At 38.0% G+C, this 18,693-nt stretch overlaps 1 protein-coding gene across 1 annotated transcript in view; it reads right to left on the bottom strand.

Annotated features, from left to right (window-relative positions):
* Positions 1-18,693, bottom strand: part of PKHD1 (PKHD1 ciliary IPT domain containing fibrocystin/polyductin) — a 464,388-nt gene that overhangs the window by 323,706 nt on the left and 121,989 nt on the right. The window contains 1 exon segment of the mRNA XM_005552760.5: positions 9,379-9,535. Within this exon segment, the coding sequence (XP_005552817.3) occupies positions 9,379-9,535 (157 nt within the window).

Genomic DNA, 18,693 nt, shown 5'->3' with positions numbered 1-18,693 from the left:
TGAAATAAAAATGTGAAATAGAGTCTCCAGTTCCTGAAGATCACAGTGAAGTTGAATTGCTCCTTCAGGTAAATGGAAATGTGCTGGTTTTAGTGAATTGTCCCACTTTCAAGAGGACCATAAGAGAATATAAAGACTATGACTCAGCTCTTCACTTTTTCTACAAAATATGAAACTCATTAAGGTAACCTTATAACTGTATTAATTCTGTACTAATTATAAAGTGTAAACAAATCTGTGGAAGACAAACTATACAGAAATATTAAAAGGAACTCAAACACTAAGATATAAGTAAATGCCTTTGTTATTATAGCTACCGTTATCAATTACTACCTAACTAAACTTTGATTTCCTTTCTACCTCCAGAAAACCATTACTTATTTTATCAACAAAGCTGCTGGCATTTAAGTGCTCAAGGCCTTCGGCTGTTCCATGGCTTTCTAAAAAGTCACTTAAAATCTCAAGAAGAAAGCCATTTCTAAGGAGAAATATAAGACAAAAAAAAAATTGTCTTTTTCCCAAGGTCTGTACCAAGCATGTAAAAATCCCCCTAGCTACTAAGTTCATTCAGATAATCTTCCCTTTCTCTTTATCAAAGTTCAATTAGCACTGACCCAATCCCATTTTTGACCAGCCTGCAATTTGATACACTTCTCTAAGCAAGCTGTTTTTTCAAAAGATTCCAAATATAATTATTCTCTGAATACTATAAAAATGATTTGGCTATAGAATAATTGTATTCGAAATAAAAGCTAACAATACTTTTCTTATAGTATTTATTAATTTTTAAAAATGAGAATACAGTACTTCCTACCTTTACCTGACCCCAGGAATATTGTATAGAAACTATAACAATGAAATGCTCAGTCTCCAACATATTTTTATCTACACAAGAATCCCAAATACAAAAGTACTTCAGATTTCTAGCTCCACTTCCAGTCTGGATGAATAGGATATAGGGATCATTAATGAACAAATGAGATGGAGAGGTAAAGACAGACCAAGTCCTGCATGACCCTGTAAGCCATATTAAGTTTGGACTTGAACTTACAGGCTAATGGAAAGCCAATGAAAGGTTTTAAGTAAGGAAGCTTGAGACATTTATCTTTCATTACTGAAAATATTATAGCTTCTGTGCTAGGAAGGGACTGGTCCCTTTCAGTAGCATTTTTCATGTTACAATACCCAAGTTGTCAAGACATAAAACTGTAAATTGTTCAATATCTATGTTTCTGTCTGTCTGCCCATCTATTGAAAGCATGTCCTTTCTCATAGCAATGGCTTATCTTTCATTTAAGGCTAATCAAGTGTGTCTGGGACTGTTCTCTGGAGTAAATAATGTAAGCCATTGTCTGATTGGAAAAATAAGGGGTCTCAGAGCTAAGTGTCCCCCACATTAAAAAGCCTTTGTCTCTGATCTCCTGATACACAAATAGTAAATAAAATTGGTCACTGTCTGGACTAATCCACTAACATTTGAGGGTACCAGGAAGGACTCTGATTATAGAGAAATTCTCAACAAACATGAATATGCCTCTTCAGGTCAGAAACTCATTTATTATTATTCATTCAGCAATTATTTGAGTACCTGCTTCATGCCTAGAGATAAAATGGTGCTGGCAATACAATACAAAGGTGAGCAAAAACAGATCTGGCTCTTCCTTTCTTCAGTTTACAGCCTAGACCTTTATAAGCCTTCAAAAAGGTAGAGGGAAGAAAAAATACACCTTGACATTCTATGTGTAAAGAATTAATATAGAAGTAATTCAAGTTGTTAAGCAATTAAAAATTCTATCAGTAACCCACTTAGCTTTGAATATCAGCAAAGTCCCCCTCTCATAAAATAAGTAACACCTACTTGTCACCAAGAAAAGTCCAGCACATGATGACACCCAAGAGTTAAGATTGGACTTCAAAAATACTCGGGCTAGCTCTGATGCTAACTTTGTCAGGCTTCCCTTCTGAATAATAGCACAGACCAGCCCCTTAGAGGGTACCATGCCTGCCAAATAGAGGAAGAAACTTTACTCATTCCTATACAGCTCTTCCTCCAGTGAGCTGCACACACAAACAACATTAACATCCAGCAGGGGTTGATACAAGACATTTTCTCCCTACACAGGGAAGGGAATCACCATTATTTCCATTTTGTACATTGATTTGAGGACCAGAGCCTTACCCAAAACCATAAAAGAGTGTGTGACTGACTCAAAATTGAAATCAGGCTCCAGTTTGCTGACCAAACTGCATTGAATCAACCTTGTTGTATTGTCTGCACATAACATCCTATCTTCTGGCTTGAAGGGTTTTGACTACAAAAGAGGGCAATTCAGTCCATCTTTTACAGCCAACTTGCAGATAAATTATTTTGAATTTACCAATTCGCAACAATGTTACCAGCCTACAAAACCCTCTCATGTTGACCAAGATATTCTACAGTTAGAGAAAAAAAAATAAATTATTGTTGAATATCATATTTTTATCATATTTTTATGCCTGCCTTCAGATTTTTTTTATCCTAACTGGTAGCTATGAAGTCTTGAAACTATAGGCATAGGTTTAAATGCCAAGTGACTCACACAGACCTGATGCACAAAGAGATCACAAGTAACGGCTCAGGAAAGTTCTGTGTCATAGCATTTCTAGATAACTGCATTGGAAAGCATTATCTGAAGCATGCATCTACTGAATCTGAGGCTGGCTTAGTGCTAACTAGAAGCAACCAAGTATACAATCCCTGGGATTTAAAAACAAAAACAAAAAACAAACAAACAACAACAAAACGCTGTGCTAGGTTCATCATTTAAAATCTCACTCTGAAATCCTCAAATGCTTGTCAAGGATGAAGGAATTCTACACTGAACCTGACAGTGAGTCAGAAGAAGATGCTTTACCTCAATAAACCAAGAATATGCATTTCCATGCCACAGAAACCCCAGATGCAATGGACTCAAAAAGATCTGAATGTCCTCAAAATTGTGGACTAAAAAAACAGTTGAGAGAAAATGAGATCATGTTCTAAGCTACACCAGAAAAACATGTTTCTGTGAAGTCAAAGTAACAAGGAGAATGCAGGCAAGCAAATGGATCCACTTCTCCATCCGTCCCTCCCTCGCAATAGAAGGAAAAACACTTCAATATGCATTCTGAAGATAACAGAAGCAAAAGCAATCCAAGGTCTTTATTACCCAGCTAATTCTTTCAGTAATCCAGTTTGCTTTGTATATAGAAGCAGCCGCTATCTGTAAATAAAATTGTATTTTAAGCCTGATATTCAGCCATATCTCCTGTTATCTCTGACAATCCAAAAGTAACAAAAACTAACATTAATTGAGTTCTTACTCTGGACCAGGCTGTGTGCTAATGGCTTTACAAATATTCCCTCATTTAATACTCAAAACATACATAGGAGACAGGCAATACATTGTGATATTGCCATGCAACAATGATAAATGCTTGTTCTCATTGTTACTATTATTATCATTATAGCCAGGCATCACCTTAGTAAGGAAGAACCTGAGACTTACAGAAGGTCTGCAACTTGCCCAAGGTCACAGAGCAGAGAAGTAGTGGAGCCCAGATTCAGACTCAGTTCCTTATGGCTAGAAATACTGCCAAGCATTTAACTGCTTTAGTATACATCAGTAGACCAAAAAATAGAAAATCACATTAAAGGAAACCAGTGTGCTATTAAGCAGCAACAGAGACTGGAAACAAGTTTCTGCTCAGACACAAGCATTGTGAGTAGTAAGAAACTACAGACTGCCTTCCTTTTTCATTATATATATTTAAGGCAAACAACAGGATGTTTTCATGTGTGTATGTGTATGAATAAATATGTATTATATATAATGAAGAAATTACTACAGTCAAACAAATTAGCATATCAATCACTTCACATAGTTACCTTCTTTTGTGTTGTGTGTGTGATAAGAGTACCTAAACCTAAGAGCTCAACACCAAGGGGAGAGTTCATTCTCCCCTAATTGACCCTTTCATTAATCATTATCATTACACAACTTCACATCAAGCTGCTTGATGACCAGATCAGAAAGAGATTCATTGCTTCATTCAGGAAATATGAATGTTTCCCCAACTACAGACCACAACCCAAGATCCTTGCCCGGGATGCAGAATGCTCTGACAAGAGGGTAACGTTCCTTCTTTGTGATTATGGCTCATCATAATTACTTGGAATAAAAATAATAAATTTTAATTCAGCAATGCCTATGGCCGTTGGGCATCTTAACATAAAAGAATGAAAATATAATTAACTAAATCAAGGCAATATGCCTATTTCCATCCTAGCTCATTAGTATTAATTGATTGGGTTAATTCTCTTTTGTGTTTAACGGTACCCCTAAAAATATTTTTTTTTTAAAAAAAAGGGAGGGAGGGCACAAAGGAGGGAAAAAGTAGAGAGAGTAAGTAGACAAAAGTTTTGGATCTTTTTCTAATTAAAGTGAAATAATAAATGCAGCTGAAGCTCTTATCATGGTCACAAAAGAATCTGCTATTTTTTTAAGTTTGGGAGTCAGCATAAATTATGACACAAAACATTGGGGCCACTTCTCAATTGCCCCCCAAACATTTATGATCCTCCCTTCTACTATGTAAGTCATATGTGTAAGGAAAAAATGTCAATTCTGTTTTATAGATGAAAATATGAGTAAGGCACAGAGAGTTTAAGACCCTTGAGGGTCCATAAAGTGTTGGTTTTCCTGTTGTATGAGCCTCGTCTTCTACATATCAGGATGCTGGTTTCCATGAATGGAAAAATAATATAGAGGATATAATACCTTCATAAAGCAGTTCCAAATGCAGTTCTTAGGTGATCTAGTTTCACTGTTACTTAACAGTAATCCTTTCAATATATATATACTTCATGTAGAATGTATTCTTTGTAATATAGAAAAGGCTGAGAAAGTACTTCCACTATAATTTCATATTTTGTTTGTTAAAATCTTTTGAAGAAATTATTTTTTGGCTTGAAATTTCTCAGGCTTTATCTAAGCCTGCAGATGGTATCAGAAAAACTAAAGAAAATTTCACTCAGCTATTTTTCTGACACTGTGAATGTATATGAAAAAGATAGGGCCGGGCGCGGTGGCTCAAGCCTGTAACCCCAGCACTTTGGGAGGCCGAGATGGGCGGATCACGAGGTCAGGAGATTGAGACCATCCTGGCTAACACGGTGAAACCCCGTCTCTACTAAAAAATACAAAAAACTAGCCAGGCAAGGTGGTGGGTGCCTGTAGTCCCAGCTACTTGGGAGGCTGAGGCAGGAGAATGGCATAAACCTGGGAGGCGGAGCTTGCAGTGAGCTGAGATCCGGCCACTGCACTCCAGCCTGGGTGACAGAGCCAGACTCCGTCTCAAAAAAAAAAAAAAAAAAGAAAGAAAGAAAAAGATATTAACAGATATTTGGAGAGCGAGTTGCTGTTGTTGTTGTTGTTGATGATGATTATGATTATTCAATCTTATATCTGAAGAGCTCTTTATTATCTTTCAAGTACTTTCACACATATTATAGACCAAGGGAAGACATTAAAAGAGGTTTATAGCTATGTTACATTGACCAGATATTTAAGAGTTGTACTTCTTCACCAGTGAAGACTTTGGTCAAATGCCTTTTAGAAACAGAAATATAACTTACAAACAGATTTTATATTCCTAATAATTCATCATAATATGCATATATATAGACAGGTGTGTGTATGTACATATTGTGCATGTATATATGTATATGTGAATATATATGTAAGTGTATATGTGTGTACTTATACAAACATACGTGTGTGTGTGTGTGTGTAATCATTGAGAACTAAGGACAGTGAAAGTAAATTAGTTGGGAAAAATGGTATTTAAGAGAACAAGGGTTTAAAATATATACTTCTTAAATTTCACCCAGGACCATTTACTTGTCCATTCTTTCTACAATCATCACATAATTTTTGAGACTTCGTCATGCATCAGGCAATGTTCTAGACCCTGAAGAGACAATAGTAAATATATTGATGAAATCCTTTGCCTTTTTTGTTCTAGTAGAGGAGATAGACTATAAATAAGCAAGTAAATTGATAATATACCATGTGATGATAAGTACTATGAAGAAAAGTAAAGCAACATCAAAGGAAAAAGAGTTCTGGGGAATGGCTATAATTTTAGAAATGATGGCCAGCAAGTCCTCCCAGATTAGTTGATATATTCTTAAAGAGCAAATGAAATAGGTGAGCCAGCCACATGAATGTGGAAGAAGAGCATTCCAGGCCATAGACATTATGAGTAAAGGTCCTGAGGCAGGTATATTCGTAGAAGAACTAGAGCAGAGTGAATGAGGAAGACGAGGTCAATGAAGGGATCAGAGGTTAAATAATAGTAAGGACTTTTGATTTGATTCCCAGTGAGTTGAGATTCCACTGGAGGTTTTGAGGAGAGAAGTAATAAGATCTGACTTAAATTTTTAAAGGAAATGGACTATAAACTGCTGGTGGTTTACTTTACCATATAGCATAAAAGTCAAATATCAGTGACTTAAACCCATGAAGCCTTGTTTTCCTATCACAAAGAGTAATTTCAGAGGCGGGTGGTTGAATGCCTTATCATGGAAACTCCAGAGTCATCAGGGTCCCGGTTTCCTCCTATTATTCTGCTTTTCCATTCTAACTAACAAGTAGCATCATGGTCCAAAATAGAGGCTGAAAATGTTGCTGCTGTCACATTTACATACCAGCAAGTAGGAAAGAGAAAGAAGGAAGGGAAAATAGGGTGTACTTCCTACTGGGTCATCTCTACTTTTGGAAATTTCTCAGATGTTCTGCAGGGTACTTCTTCCATCTCATGGAAAGCCCTTAGCCACATAGCTATGTCTAGCTACAAAAGTGTTCAGGAAACAGAGTATTTCAGCTGAGTACATTGTTGCCACCAATGAAATTAGGGTTTTGCTACTAACGAAAACAAGGAATCAGAAACATGGGAACCAAATAAGGGGCAATTTAAGATGATCTAGGCCAAAAATACGGTAGTTAAGACTAGGTTAGTACCAATGAAGTGTTGCTACATGGGACACATGTTGGAGATCCAGCCAACAGGGTTCACTGATGGGATAGTCATAGGAGGTGAAAGAAAGAAAGAGGTCTTGGATGCCTCCATGGTTTTTGGTCTGAGCCACTGGACGTATACAATTCCAACAAGTGAGATGGAGAATTTCCTCAAACTTTGATTTGTGTATATGTTAATATCTATGTGATCGCAATATGTCTCAGACATAAATGATCTGCCCTTCACCTCCTCTCCACTCTCCAACTCTAATCTTACATAATTGACACCCAGATTACCCCACTATTCATTTGGCCTCACTGCCAGAATCACTTGTTTTAGAACCAGAAGTTTTAGTCTTTTATATTTACTTTCTAAGTATTTTTTCTTTGGTAATATTACATGTTACTGCCATTAAGTATTCTTCTTCTTTTTTTTTTTTTTCTTGTATTTCACATAACAATCCTAGGCCACTCAATAAGCATTCACAAATTATCTGTTGAACAAAATTTGATGTGTGTCCTTGCCCTGTTCTCATTCTTTCTAGAAGTTATGACCTATATCTCTATAATAAAAACCTGAGTTTCACTCTAGGCAGCTCTGTTTTTTGCCAACAACTCCTGTATCTTATTTGTGTAGAAACTGGAATCTACTACTTAGCCTTACATCCTACCTACTCCTCCTCCCCAAGAGAAAGAGGAGATCCTTCAGATGACTTACTCTCCCTCTCCACAGAATGAGGGTTTGTCCTTCCAAACCTAACTCACTTATCTAAATAATATGAGAGTGAAATATTGCCTAAACCAGAAATACTAAGAAAAAACACTATGGGAAGGTGACAGGTTGGGGCAAGTATTGGGATTGCTCAGATATTTAAATCTTTAAGAGTGGGAAGTCAAATGAATGTTATACTTATCCTGCCTTTCTCCTACACTTTTCTCTCCTTCTGATGCCTCTTCTCCATTTTCAGCCTCTGGTCCTGTCAACACTATTTACCTGGAAGTAACAGTACATCCAGAGATTTAGTAATCCAAGACTTTCAGCTGGGAAACTTCTCCCAAATGGTAGTAGCAATATAAGCCCAAGACCTTTGAATGCCTGAAGGGGAGCCCATCCTCCTGCAGAATTTGATTCATATGGAGAAAGCCCTGGTTAAAGGCCTGCCAAGAGTATCTTTTCTCTGAAATGAGGCTTTAGGTCTGTAATTTTCCCTTGTCATTGCTGGTCCTTAGGTAGTTGATGACTGTCTATAGTGGCATTCCCATAGCCACTAGCTACAAACACACACACACACACACACACACACACACACACAAAGACAAAGACAGGGCAAGAGCCCAAGCTAACAGACCATTTTATCCCCTAAAGGGCACTAATTAACTGGTTTGACTGAAAACTTCTCCTTGCTATACAAGAGTGAAAAAAATAGCTTCCAGCATAGAGAATGACAAAATGCCTAAATCCTCATTCAGTCTAAAAGAGACAAGTATTAAAATTCCATTAGTTTATCCCCTTTAAAATATTTTATTTTTCCCCTCATGTAACTATGTTCTTACTTTAATAAGAATGAATGTTTGTGTGTTAAATATATTTATAGTAAAGAACAGTGTTTTAGTGCAGAGTTTCATAGATATCCATAACTAATCATATCTCCCAAGTAATTTTCATTTGCCAATGAACAGAGGCACTTTGATAACTATTCCTTATTTTCTGCCACTAAAGTAGGCCATGATTTTTATTCTCATTTAGCAGATAAGGAAAGAAATGCACAAAGAGGTGAAATAACTGACTTAGCCATTTAAAGATGTGGTAGTAGAGTTGAAATTCGAAATCTCAGCCTCTTCCAACTTCCTAAACCCTAGAGCTATATAGCCGGTTTTACAATAAGAAAGCCTATTTATATGACTTTCCATGGGACCAAGAAGTCAAAACCACAACAGGGTAAAAGCAGGAAGACATTGCTTTCTTGGCAGGGTGTTTCAAAGGCGGCAACGTTAACCAATTTCAGGGTATTTTGCTATATTGTGGGGGCTGTCCTGGATAAGCATGACTAAAAAGTGCTTGAATAAAGGAGCATATTCTTTGAGAACACTGTTAACCTTCTTGTTTTTGAAAAATTAAAATAATCAAGCTCTGTGCTTATTATAAGAGTCCAAAGAAAGGCCTTTCACTTTGAACCCTCTGACCACTTCTTCCTTTACATAGTAAAATTTCAGTTTGGTCTGAGGACAAATTGTCAACTAAGTTCTGGAACTTATCCAAAAAGTTTCCCTCCTTCCTCCCTCCTACAAGTGATATAATTACATAAAATAATATCACCAATCTACAAACTCCACAGACCTTTAATGAGCAGTAAGTTGAGGACGCTTGTGTTAGTGTCCAGCAGAAGCGATTGGCCATTCTCCACTGTGACGTTGTCGCCATCTTGTGGCAGCCTTTCAGGAAACCAGCTGTGAGTCCTAGACCATCTCCGGCAGAACTGTAAAGAAAAGTTGCCCTGGAAAAAGACAGCTGGGTTGGTGGGTGGGTTGGTTGCTTGGCTGGTCCGTTGCTTCGTTGGTTCACTGGTTTGTTGGTTTGTTGGTTCATTCACTGATTTTGGGTGGGATGGTATAAGTATTGAATCAAAATAGAAACTTCTCAAAGAAAGTAAAATTAATTTAAATATTTTAAATGTCTCCATAAAATTGGTTACCTCTCTCTTTTTCATATGACTAAGCTAAACAGGAAAAAATACGAAAGGCAAAATTATATTTGAAGTTCTTCTGTGCCCAGCCCCTGGAATTCTCCAATAACATGCTGGTAATGTTTTCTTACCTTTTTTTTCCCCTGTAGCACAGGCTCCATTCTACCTAACAGATGAGGTTGATTCCATTTATTTTTACAGACATGTATTGAATCTTGGACAAAAAGTCATAAATAGCCTGGAATAGGGAGAATTAAAATGTTCTGCTTGATGGGTGGCATTTTGCTTTATGTAATTGGTATCATTTTTCACTGGCTCTACTGCCAAGAGTCCCTGTTTTATAGGAACATTCCTCTTCCCAAGTGCTCAGATCTATCCTCCCACTCGGCCCTTTTTGATATTATTGTTGCCTTTCCCCCTGTGTCTGGTGCATCAGGGCTGAACAAAGCCCATGCAGGCATAGGCAGAATGCCGACTGACTTCAGATGACAAGTAAACAGCCTGGAACCTTTGAGTGAGGGGTAGGGAGCCGTACTGACAGAAGGAGCCAGAAAAGGAAGCACTCCCTCTCCATCCCAGCCTTCAGTCCCTCTCTCAGAACTTTTGACTTTCCTGTTAATTTATGGTCACTCTGATGTCATATGTTTTTTAAAACAGGGACATAAAAATCACAGAAAGCAACATTCAGCTCATGCAAGAGGCTGGAAATATGTCTAAATGCCTTGTGAAGTTGTGGAAGTATAATTACGATAAACACAATAAAATCACAATAGAGAAGGTGATTCCTTCAAGGTAATACGTATGACATGTGTAAGCCACTCTCTCCAGTCTTCTTCCCATTCGGATTCCAACCAAATGTGAAGCCCAAGTTCCTCTAAAAATAAACTGCCCAGAAGGTCCTCTCATGATGTGTTAGAGGCAGATGGGAAAAGATCATTGGAAGGGAAGGCATGTTTGTAATATCGACAACTACACCTACTCAGAGAATAGTGCTCTAGAGTACTTCTGAGACAGAAGATGGAAAATTGTGTTGCCAGAAGAGCCGTTACATTTTCCAGAAGAGGATACAGACCCCAAGGTCAACAGTGCTGAGATGCAGACCCAACACAATCACTGAGAAGGCTTTGCGATTTATTCATTTTCTACATCTGCAAAGAAATAAAAGTCTATGACTCATCACAATTGAAGAGATGGAAAGAAATAAGGCCTAGTGATAACCAGTTCCAGTATCACAGAAAAACGTATAGGTGACACAGGAGCATCATTGTGAACTGAAGGAACCACGCCCCCATGCTGACTATCTGTAGGCTACAAAAGTAGGAGAGAATTTTAACTCTAGATGATTTCACTAGAGGACTAGCTTTAGGTTGGTAAAATAATAAACAGTACTTCTTATAAGGCTACATATATTATACATTCTTATAACCCTTTAATTTACACCTGTAGAATACAGAAAGAGGAAAGGGAGGCAAATCAAAGGAAACTGGAATGAAAGAAGGTGGGGAAAACAGAGATGGTAAAGTAAACTGCAGAACAGGGTGAACCAGGTTATCTGTATTGTCAGCTCAGAGTCCATGATAAAAGGACTTTTGAAAAATCTTGGATTTCCAGAAGGCCAGAGATGGAAAGGACTCTAGCAAAATCCTATCCCATAATTTTACAGATGCTATTTTAGGCAGTGTTCCTTAGAGCTTAATAAAATGTAGATTCCTCTAGTGTCATCATATACCTATGAAATCAAAAGTTCAAGAAGTGGGACCCAGAGATCTACAATTTTAATGATCCCCTCAGATGACACTTCTGCATCAAAATTTAAGGATCAATTCAGGGCAAGGGCTGGAGGGGGAGGAGATACATCTTTAAAAGGAACCAAGAAGTTTTCTCCAAACCAACATCCAAAGCTTAGGATCTTTGGCCAGGATCACCCAAAGACTAGCAAGGTGGGAAGGATGATGTGTTGGTGAACTATACGAAATATGAAGAATTCAGCAGCATAACCCTTTCTGAGACATTAACCTGGTGGTCAGATCCATAACCCAGTCACAGAACTGCGAAGAAAACTAGGGCTCATTACGCACACAGTAAAATGATCTGGAACAACTAGAAATTAGTTACATATTTAAGTGGGTCAAAGGTAGACTATTTCATGGTGTTATCCATTCATTAATTTGAGAACATTTTTAAATTTTTATGATTAGCACAGATATCTGTTATCTAGCTCTCAATAAGCTTTAGAGACTTTCTCGCTCTGAAGTACCTGCTTATGCCATTTGCTGCCTTCCACGTGCTATAACCTCTTGGCCTACCCTGTCAGCCTTCAAAGATTGCTGTACTTGGTCCCAACCCAGTCGGGGGAAAGGTCAAATTCTGTTATCTCTACTTTTCAGTGGAGAAAGCAAAGGCTCAAAGTGTTTAAATGATGTGTCAAAGTTCACAGTGATGGAGGCAAACTGGAATCATGAAAAGGAAGCACCCATTTGAAGTTTTCCCTTACTGTGGCCTCTCCTGGGATGCTCTTTCCCAAAAGATCTGCATGGCTCACTCCCTTACTTAATTCATGCCTCTGCTCAAGTATCACCTCCTTACCTGTATTATTATTTTTAAAAAGCACCCCCAATCATTCCTTCTCCCCTAATAATGCTTCATTCTAGTATTAAATAATACAATTCCTTGCATATTTGGTTATCACTTATTAAGCTTACTCAAATGAAGCAGGGACTTGGTTTGGGTCATTGCTATATCCCCACCTCCCTAAAAGATGTCTAGCACATAGTAGTTGCTCAATAAATGTTTTTGAATAATTTATTAAATGAATCTTATACCCGCTGGTGCCATACATGCTTTTACAGATATCTCACACACACACACACACACACACACACACACACCTCTTCCTAATGCAATAGGTGAATACACAGGTGCTAAGACCTTAAAAATGCTATATCCTCTAGGTCTTCTCAAACATTTACATTCCTTTTCATGTTTTCAAGCTCCATTTAAACATATAAACATAAACCAAATGATGAATAGTGCTACTTAATTGGAACCTGAGACTCAAATTCGATCTCATAAAATCGTTCGCCAATTTTTTCTTTTGCCTTAAGTTTCTGTAGTCAATGTGGCCAATGTCAAATGAATACAGGTGTTTAAGCATTCAGTTTCAAGAGACCTAAGCTTCTTTGTGCCCTGAATTCCCCTTAGCATAACAAAGATATCTTGAGATGTATAAATGTTTATTGATGTACTCATGCTTTTACACAAAATAATGACTAAATACTAAAAAATCTAAAAATTAGTACAGCCTCCACTGTGTACCAGCTACCTGGGGAAGTAGAAGAGCGGAATATCTCTATGATTGCAAGTTATCAGTGTAATCCATGATTACATGCACGTTGCCATAAGAATTTTAGCTCTCCTACATTTTTCAGTTAACAGAGCTGGTGGTATCATTTCCTCCCAGCAAAATGCTCCATGAAACAGTAAGGATGGCTCACCTTCCAACATTTTCATCCTCCAATCCGTGTCACTTTGATCCAATCAAGAAAAAAAAATGCCAACAGCATTGATTAAAGATTTTGTCAATATATTTGAGAATGTCTCTGTTGATACCAACATATTTTTGGTGAAGGCCATGTTCTGTGTCAACAACCCAGCTTACTTCCACCTAATATAAGCTCTTTCCTCTATAGTTCCCATGATGCTCAGCCTTTAGCTTTAGTGTTCTTCCTGGAGATAAACACATCACTCATTCTTATTCTGCAGATGAAGAAAATCATTTCCTCATAGGCATATGGGGGCAGGTGTGAAAACAGAGATACAAGAATTGCCCAGAACATGACCTCGTCTTTGCATATAGCCCCAAATAAACCCAAAAAAAGCAAGAAAAAAACTTTCCTCCCTCAGCTAGGAAGCTTATGCAATTTGTTTTCTTCTTACAGCACGTCAGCACTTCTCTGAACTTCACGGAATGTGCAGTGTCTGCAAATCTTACATGTCACCTTAAATGTACTTGCAACACCACCAGAGTTATCTTGAAAGAAGTCATTGATCAGCAAGTTGGAACACCCGGCAAAGCAAAGACCTATTTGTGAGTGTATGCATTGAGCTGGGGTGGCAGAGGAGGTGGGGTATGGGAATCTCTCTAACCACAGTGTCTCCTGACTGACAAGGACAAGAAAGAACTGTGCTGACACCTCACCAGAATGTCTTCTTCCTTAGCATCCAAATCCTGGAAATAGGAAAAGACAAGTCCCTGTAACCATTTTCTCCACTCCATATCCTTCTTTATTTTCTCCAAAGCACTCATCTCTACCTAATACAATGTATACTGGTTCATAATCAGTCAACCCCTAATAGAATATAAGCATCACAAGAGTGTCTTGGTTTTCTGCTGTATCCCTAGTACCTACAACAATGCCCGGCATCTATTGGCTACCCCAAAAATATGTCTGAATGAATAAATGGTCAGCTCTTATTTGGACTTATGATGCCATAATGAAAAATACCTTAATAACTGAAATAATATGTCATGAAGCTATAATTTAATTTTATTCAGTTCTTCTTTACATTGAAATGTTTTAATTTTTATGAAACCAACTTTATTTACCTTTTTGTGACATTCTTCATTACATTATAGATAAAACATCCTCTTTCATCCTGACATAAATATCACTTAAATGTCCTTCTTGATTGGTGGGTTTTATATTTGCATGTTACTCTTCAACTAACTTACAATTTATGTTGATGGAAAGTTTTATACCTTTTGCTTCTTCTTATTCCTTGCTTTTTTCCCCAAAATAGCTGAGTGTCTTCATATTATTCATTAAATAACATTTATTCTCCCAATTAATACTCTTGGCTATTTTAACAGTTGAATTATAATGTTGGATGATATTTAAACCTATTGGCCAATTAAAATCCCAAATCCTTTTGTATGAGCTAATATAAACGCGTTTCTCTCTCTCTCTCTCTCTCTCTCACACACACACACACACACACACACACACACACACAAAGTGACCTCATCCTTGTTCTTAAGGTACTTATATTTAGAAAAAATACAGATAGCCAGATAATTAAAGTGTGATTGATTCAATAATTAAAGGCATAACCAAGATGCTATGGGAGTTCAGAGGATTAGATGGCTGACCATGGTGGAGATAGCCTTACAGGGGAAATCAAGTGCATTAAACATCATTTTCTCTTTTTAATCTGGATACAACAGATAACACAAGTTGAGATTATTTCAGCTGATTATAAAACAAAAGACAGTGTAGAAAAGTCAACTATCTACAAATCCAGGATTATGAATAGAGCCCCTAACCTATAATCTAATAACTCTTTAGGGAACAAAAAGGAAATTGAATTAGTTTGGCATAATTTATTCTTACTGACCTCATGCAGACTCTAAGTGATCATTTTCTTTTCTCGGTGGTTATAAACCCCTCATGATTACAAGATAACATGAGAATGTCCTTCCACACTGCACTGTGTAGCACATTGACTACTCAAAGAAATGTCAACAGTGCTTTTTGTCAGAGATTCCTGCCCAGTTCAAATTGACCCTTTCTCATCATTAGAGAACCAGGCAATTCATTGTCTTATCTCTCGGTTCTACACACTTCCTATCCTCTGCGATTTCTCAAAGATTGCTGACACTACCTCAGTGCTTCATATATCTAAGTTATTAGCACTCTTAAGCTTCAGAAGATTTTCAAAGTCTGCAGACAGGACAAATTTACAGTCTTCTTTTATCCTTTCCTCTATTTGAATCTTCAAATCTCCTCTAATAGCATCTCTTCTGAATTTTAAGTCCAAAGACCTTTCCACTTGTGGGAGAAAAAAAAAATGATAATGATAGCTGCTGATTATTGAATGTCTCTAATGTCCCAAGCACAATGCTATACATTTTACTTACAGTATCACTAATCCTTATGTAAACCCTGAATATCTGAGACAGGTCTCAGTTAATTTAGAAAGTTTATTTTGCCAAGGTTGAGGATGCATGCCCGTGACACCGCCTCAGCAGGTCCTGATGACATGTGCCCAAGGTGGTTGGGACACAGCTTGGTTTTATACATTTTAGGGAGACATGAGGCATCAATCAATATATGTAAGATGTACCTTGGTTCCATCTGGGACAACTCGAAGTGGGGAGGGGACTTCCAGGTCACAGGGAGACGAGAGACAAACGATTGCATTACATTCTTTTAAGTTTCCAATTAGCTTTTTCGAAGGAGGCAATCAGATCTGCATCTATCTCTGCAAGCAGAGGGATGACTTTGACTAGAATGGGAGGCAGGTTTGCCCTAAGTAGTTCCCAGCTTGACTTTTCCCTTTAGCTTAGTGATTTGGGACTCCCCAAGATTTATTTTCCTTTCATACTTGTAACTAAAAAATGTAGGTGTTACTCTTTCCACGTAAAGTTTAATTAATAATAATGGCCAACACTTACTGGGTGTACTTAACAGGTGTTATCTCATTATACACTCGTTTCAGACTACTTTCCAGGAACTACAGAGTAAATGGATCCCTGCCTTCAACAAATGTTTATTGAGCACCCACTACACACCAGGTACAAAACAAATGCCTGACCTCATGGAGCTTATATTTTAGGGAGATAACAGGTTAAATATATAAAACTAATAGTGTGCTGTGACAGAGAAAAGAAACAGGGTGAAGTGGATCAGAAGTGCCAGGGTGGGAAGAGCTATTTGATATGGAATGATCAGGGACTTCCCTGATTGGACTGGGTTGGGATTGGAGCAGAGAAATAGAGTATGAGCCAGAGGTTATCCAGGGAGGACCTTGAAGAAGGAGTGAGTTCAGAGCACTGCAGGTGCAGCAAGAAGGACAGATAGGGCGGCTGGCCCTGGAGAAAGGAACGCTGTACAGACAGATGGCCTTTCTACTGATGCAACCAGAAACACTGCACAAAGACCTGGGTAGACATCAAATTCTTCATATGTCATAGAAAAAAGAATCAAGTAAAACACTCAGTAACATATAACGAGGTCAGCAAACTACAGTCCACAACCCACTATTTTGATATTGGCACATGGCACATGGCATGACAATTCATTTACATATTGTTGGTGACTGGTTTCAGTTTGTGACAGAGGCAACATGACCCACAAAGCCTAAAATATTTACTATCTGGCTCTTTATAGGAAAAGTTTGGGGACCCCTGGTATATTATATTTCATACTATACTATCAGTATAGTACCTACAATATGCGCACTATAGTATATCTATAGTACATCAGTATTAAAACATGTGCAAAATGGAACTTTCTGTAATTGAAAATAAGTAATTATAATACAGCTACCTGAGAGTTGATGGACTGCAAGCAAAAACATCTTAGTAAAGGATATACATTAAAGTACTGGAAAGTATTTCAATTCTTTCCATTTTTCAGTACACAATAAGCCAAATCTCAGAAAGCCACAGAAAGGCAAGTGGAAGTGTGGGAAGATGTGTGTATGTGTGTGTGTGTGTGTGCGCGCGCCACTCATGCACTCACACACATGCACATGAATACACACACACACACACAGAGCCAAATCAGAAGATTGACAGATACATGCTAGCCTTTTTCACAGAGCTGACACACTGCCATTTAACCAGCGAGCATACAGCACATGTTTGTGTTCCCAGTCACTATTAAGAGACAAGGTTAACATTTTAAGTGATGGACTACAACATGTTATTTCCCCATGCAATGGACCCGTGACTGCATCGCCTTCGAAAACACTTAATTTCAGTGATTGAATACACAGGAGCGTACTTTCCCTGCTATGAACGTTTGACAGCTCCTCAGTTTCATATACCAGGAAACCTTTTTTTCCTCCTTTGCTTTTTTCCTCTCTTTACACCTGAAGGGAAGCAAAATGAATATGTGGTGGCAGAGGAAAAAGGAAGAAGCCCAGAGAATGAAAACCAGCTTATAAGCTTCAGTGTATTTTGAAATAAAAGTATTCACTGCCATCTGCTCTAATTACTTCTAATGTTTGGGCTACCATCTTCATACAATAGAAATAATGATCTCCTCAAGGGCAAAAAAAATTTTTTTATGGAAACAAACAAAAGTTGATTACATTTAGCTCCCAGGCTAAAGAAGCATCAAGCTACTTTGTAGTGAACGATCAATTAGGAGAATGGGTAGGTCTCAGATTAACACTAACAAATTAGGTCCCCTTGGTGGTTCCCTCCCTTTTCTTCTTTTCCTGCCTCCTTGGAGGAGCTGTGCTCACAGCTCACAGAGGGCTAACAGCTGACTAGGCATATTTCTGGGTCTAGGGTTATTCCACACAAATTCCTTACATTTTCATCAGAACCAGATAAGGCCAAGTCTTCTCCCTGTCTTCTTGTTGACATTATACATGTCCCAAGTTTAATACTGAATATAGGGCTGGGTATTCTACCAAGACTTCGAATTACTTCATGGAGTAAACTGCTGAGGGGCCACCCCAGACCTTAACTCCTCTAACGCAGCTAGAGCCCACTTAGCCTCAGTAAAGTCACCAGGAACAGAAATGACCCAGGCCAGGTCCATTCCTTAGACTTAAAGTGAAGTATCATGGAGCCCAGGAAGACATGGAACAGATTTCTACAATGCCAGCAGGAGAAACATCACTTTCACAAAGGCTGAGTCTAGTGACCTTCTCAAGTCCTCAAATTCAAACATACTACTTGTATGAAGCAGAATTCTGAGATGTCCTAGGATTCTGACCCCCTGGTGTACACACACTGTGTAGTCCTCTCCCCTTCAGCAGAAGCAGAGCCTGTGAATACGATGGGCTATCATCACTCCCATGATTAGGTTATGTTATATGGTAATGTTATAGAATTATGCGGATATAATTAAAGTGAGAGATCAGCTGACTTTGAGTTATTCAAAAGGGAAACAGCCTTTACCTAATCAGGTGAGTCCTTAAGAGAGAGATTCTCCCACTGGCCTTGAAGGAGC

Source organism: Macaca fascicularis, chromosome 4, assembly GCF_037993035.2.
Source record: "Macaca fascicularis isolate 582-1 chromosome 4, T2T-MFA8v1.1".
In the NCBI taxonomy this organism is placed as follows: domain Eukaryota; kingdom Metazoa; phylum Chordata; class Mammalia; order Primates; family Cercopithecidae; genus Macaca; species Macaca fascicularis.
The sequence above is the reverse complement of the archived record's forward strand: the minus strand, read 5'-3'. Positions and strand labels throughout refer to the sequence as shown.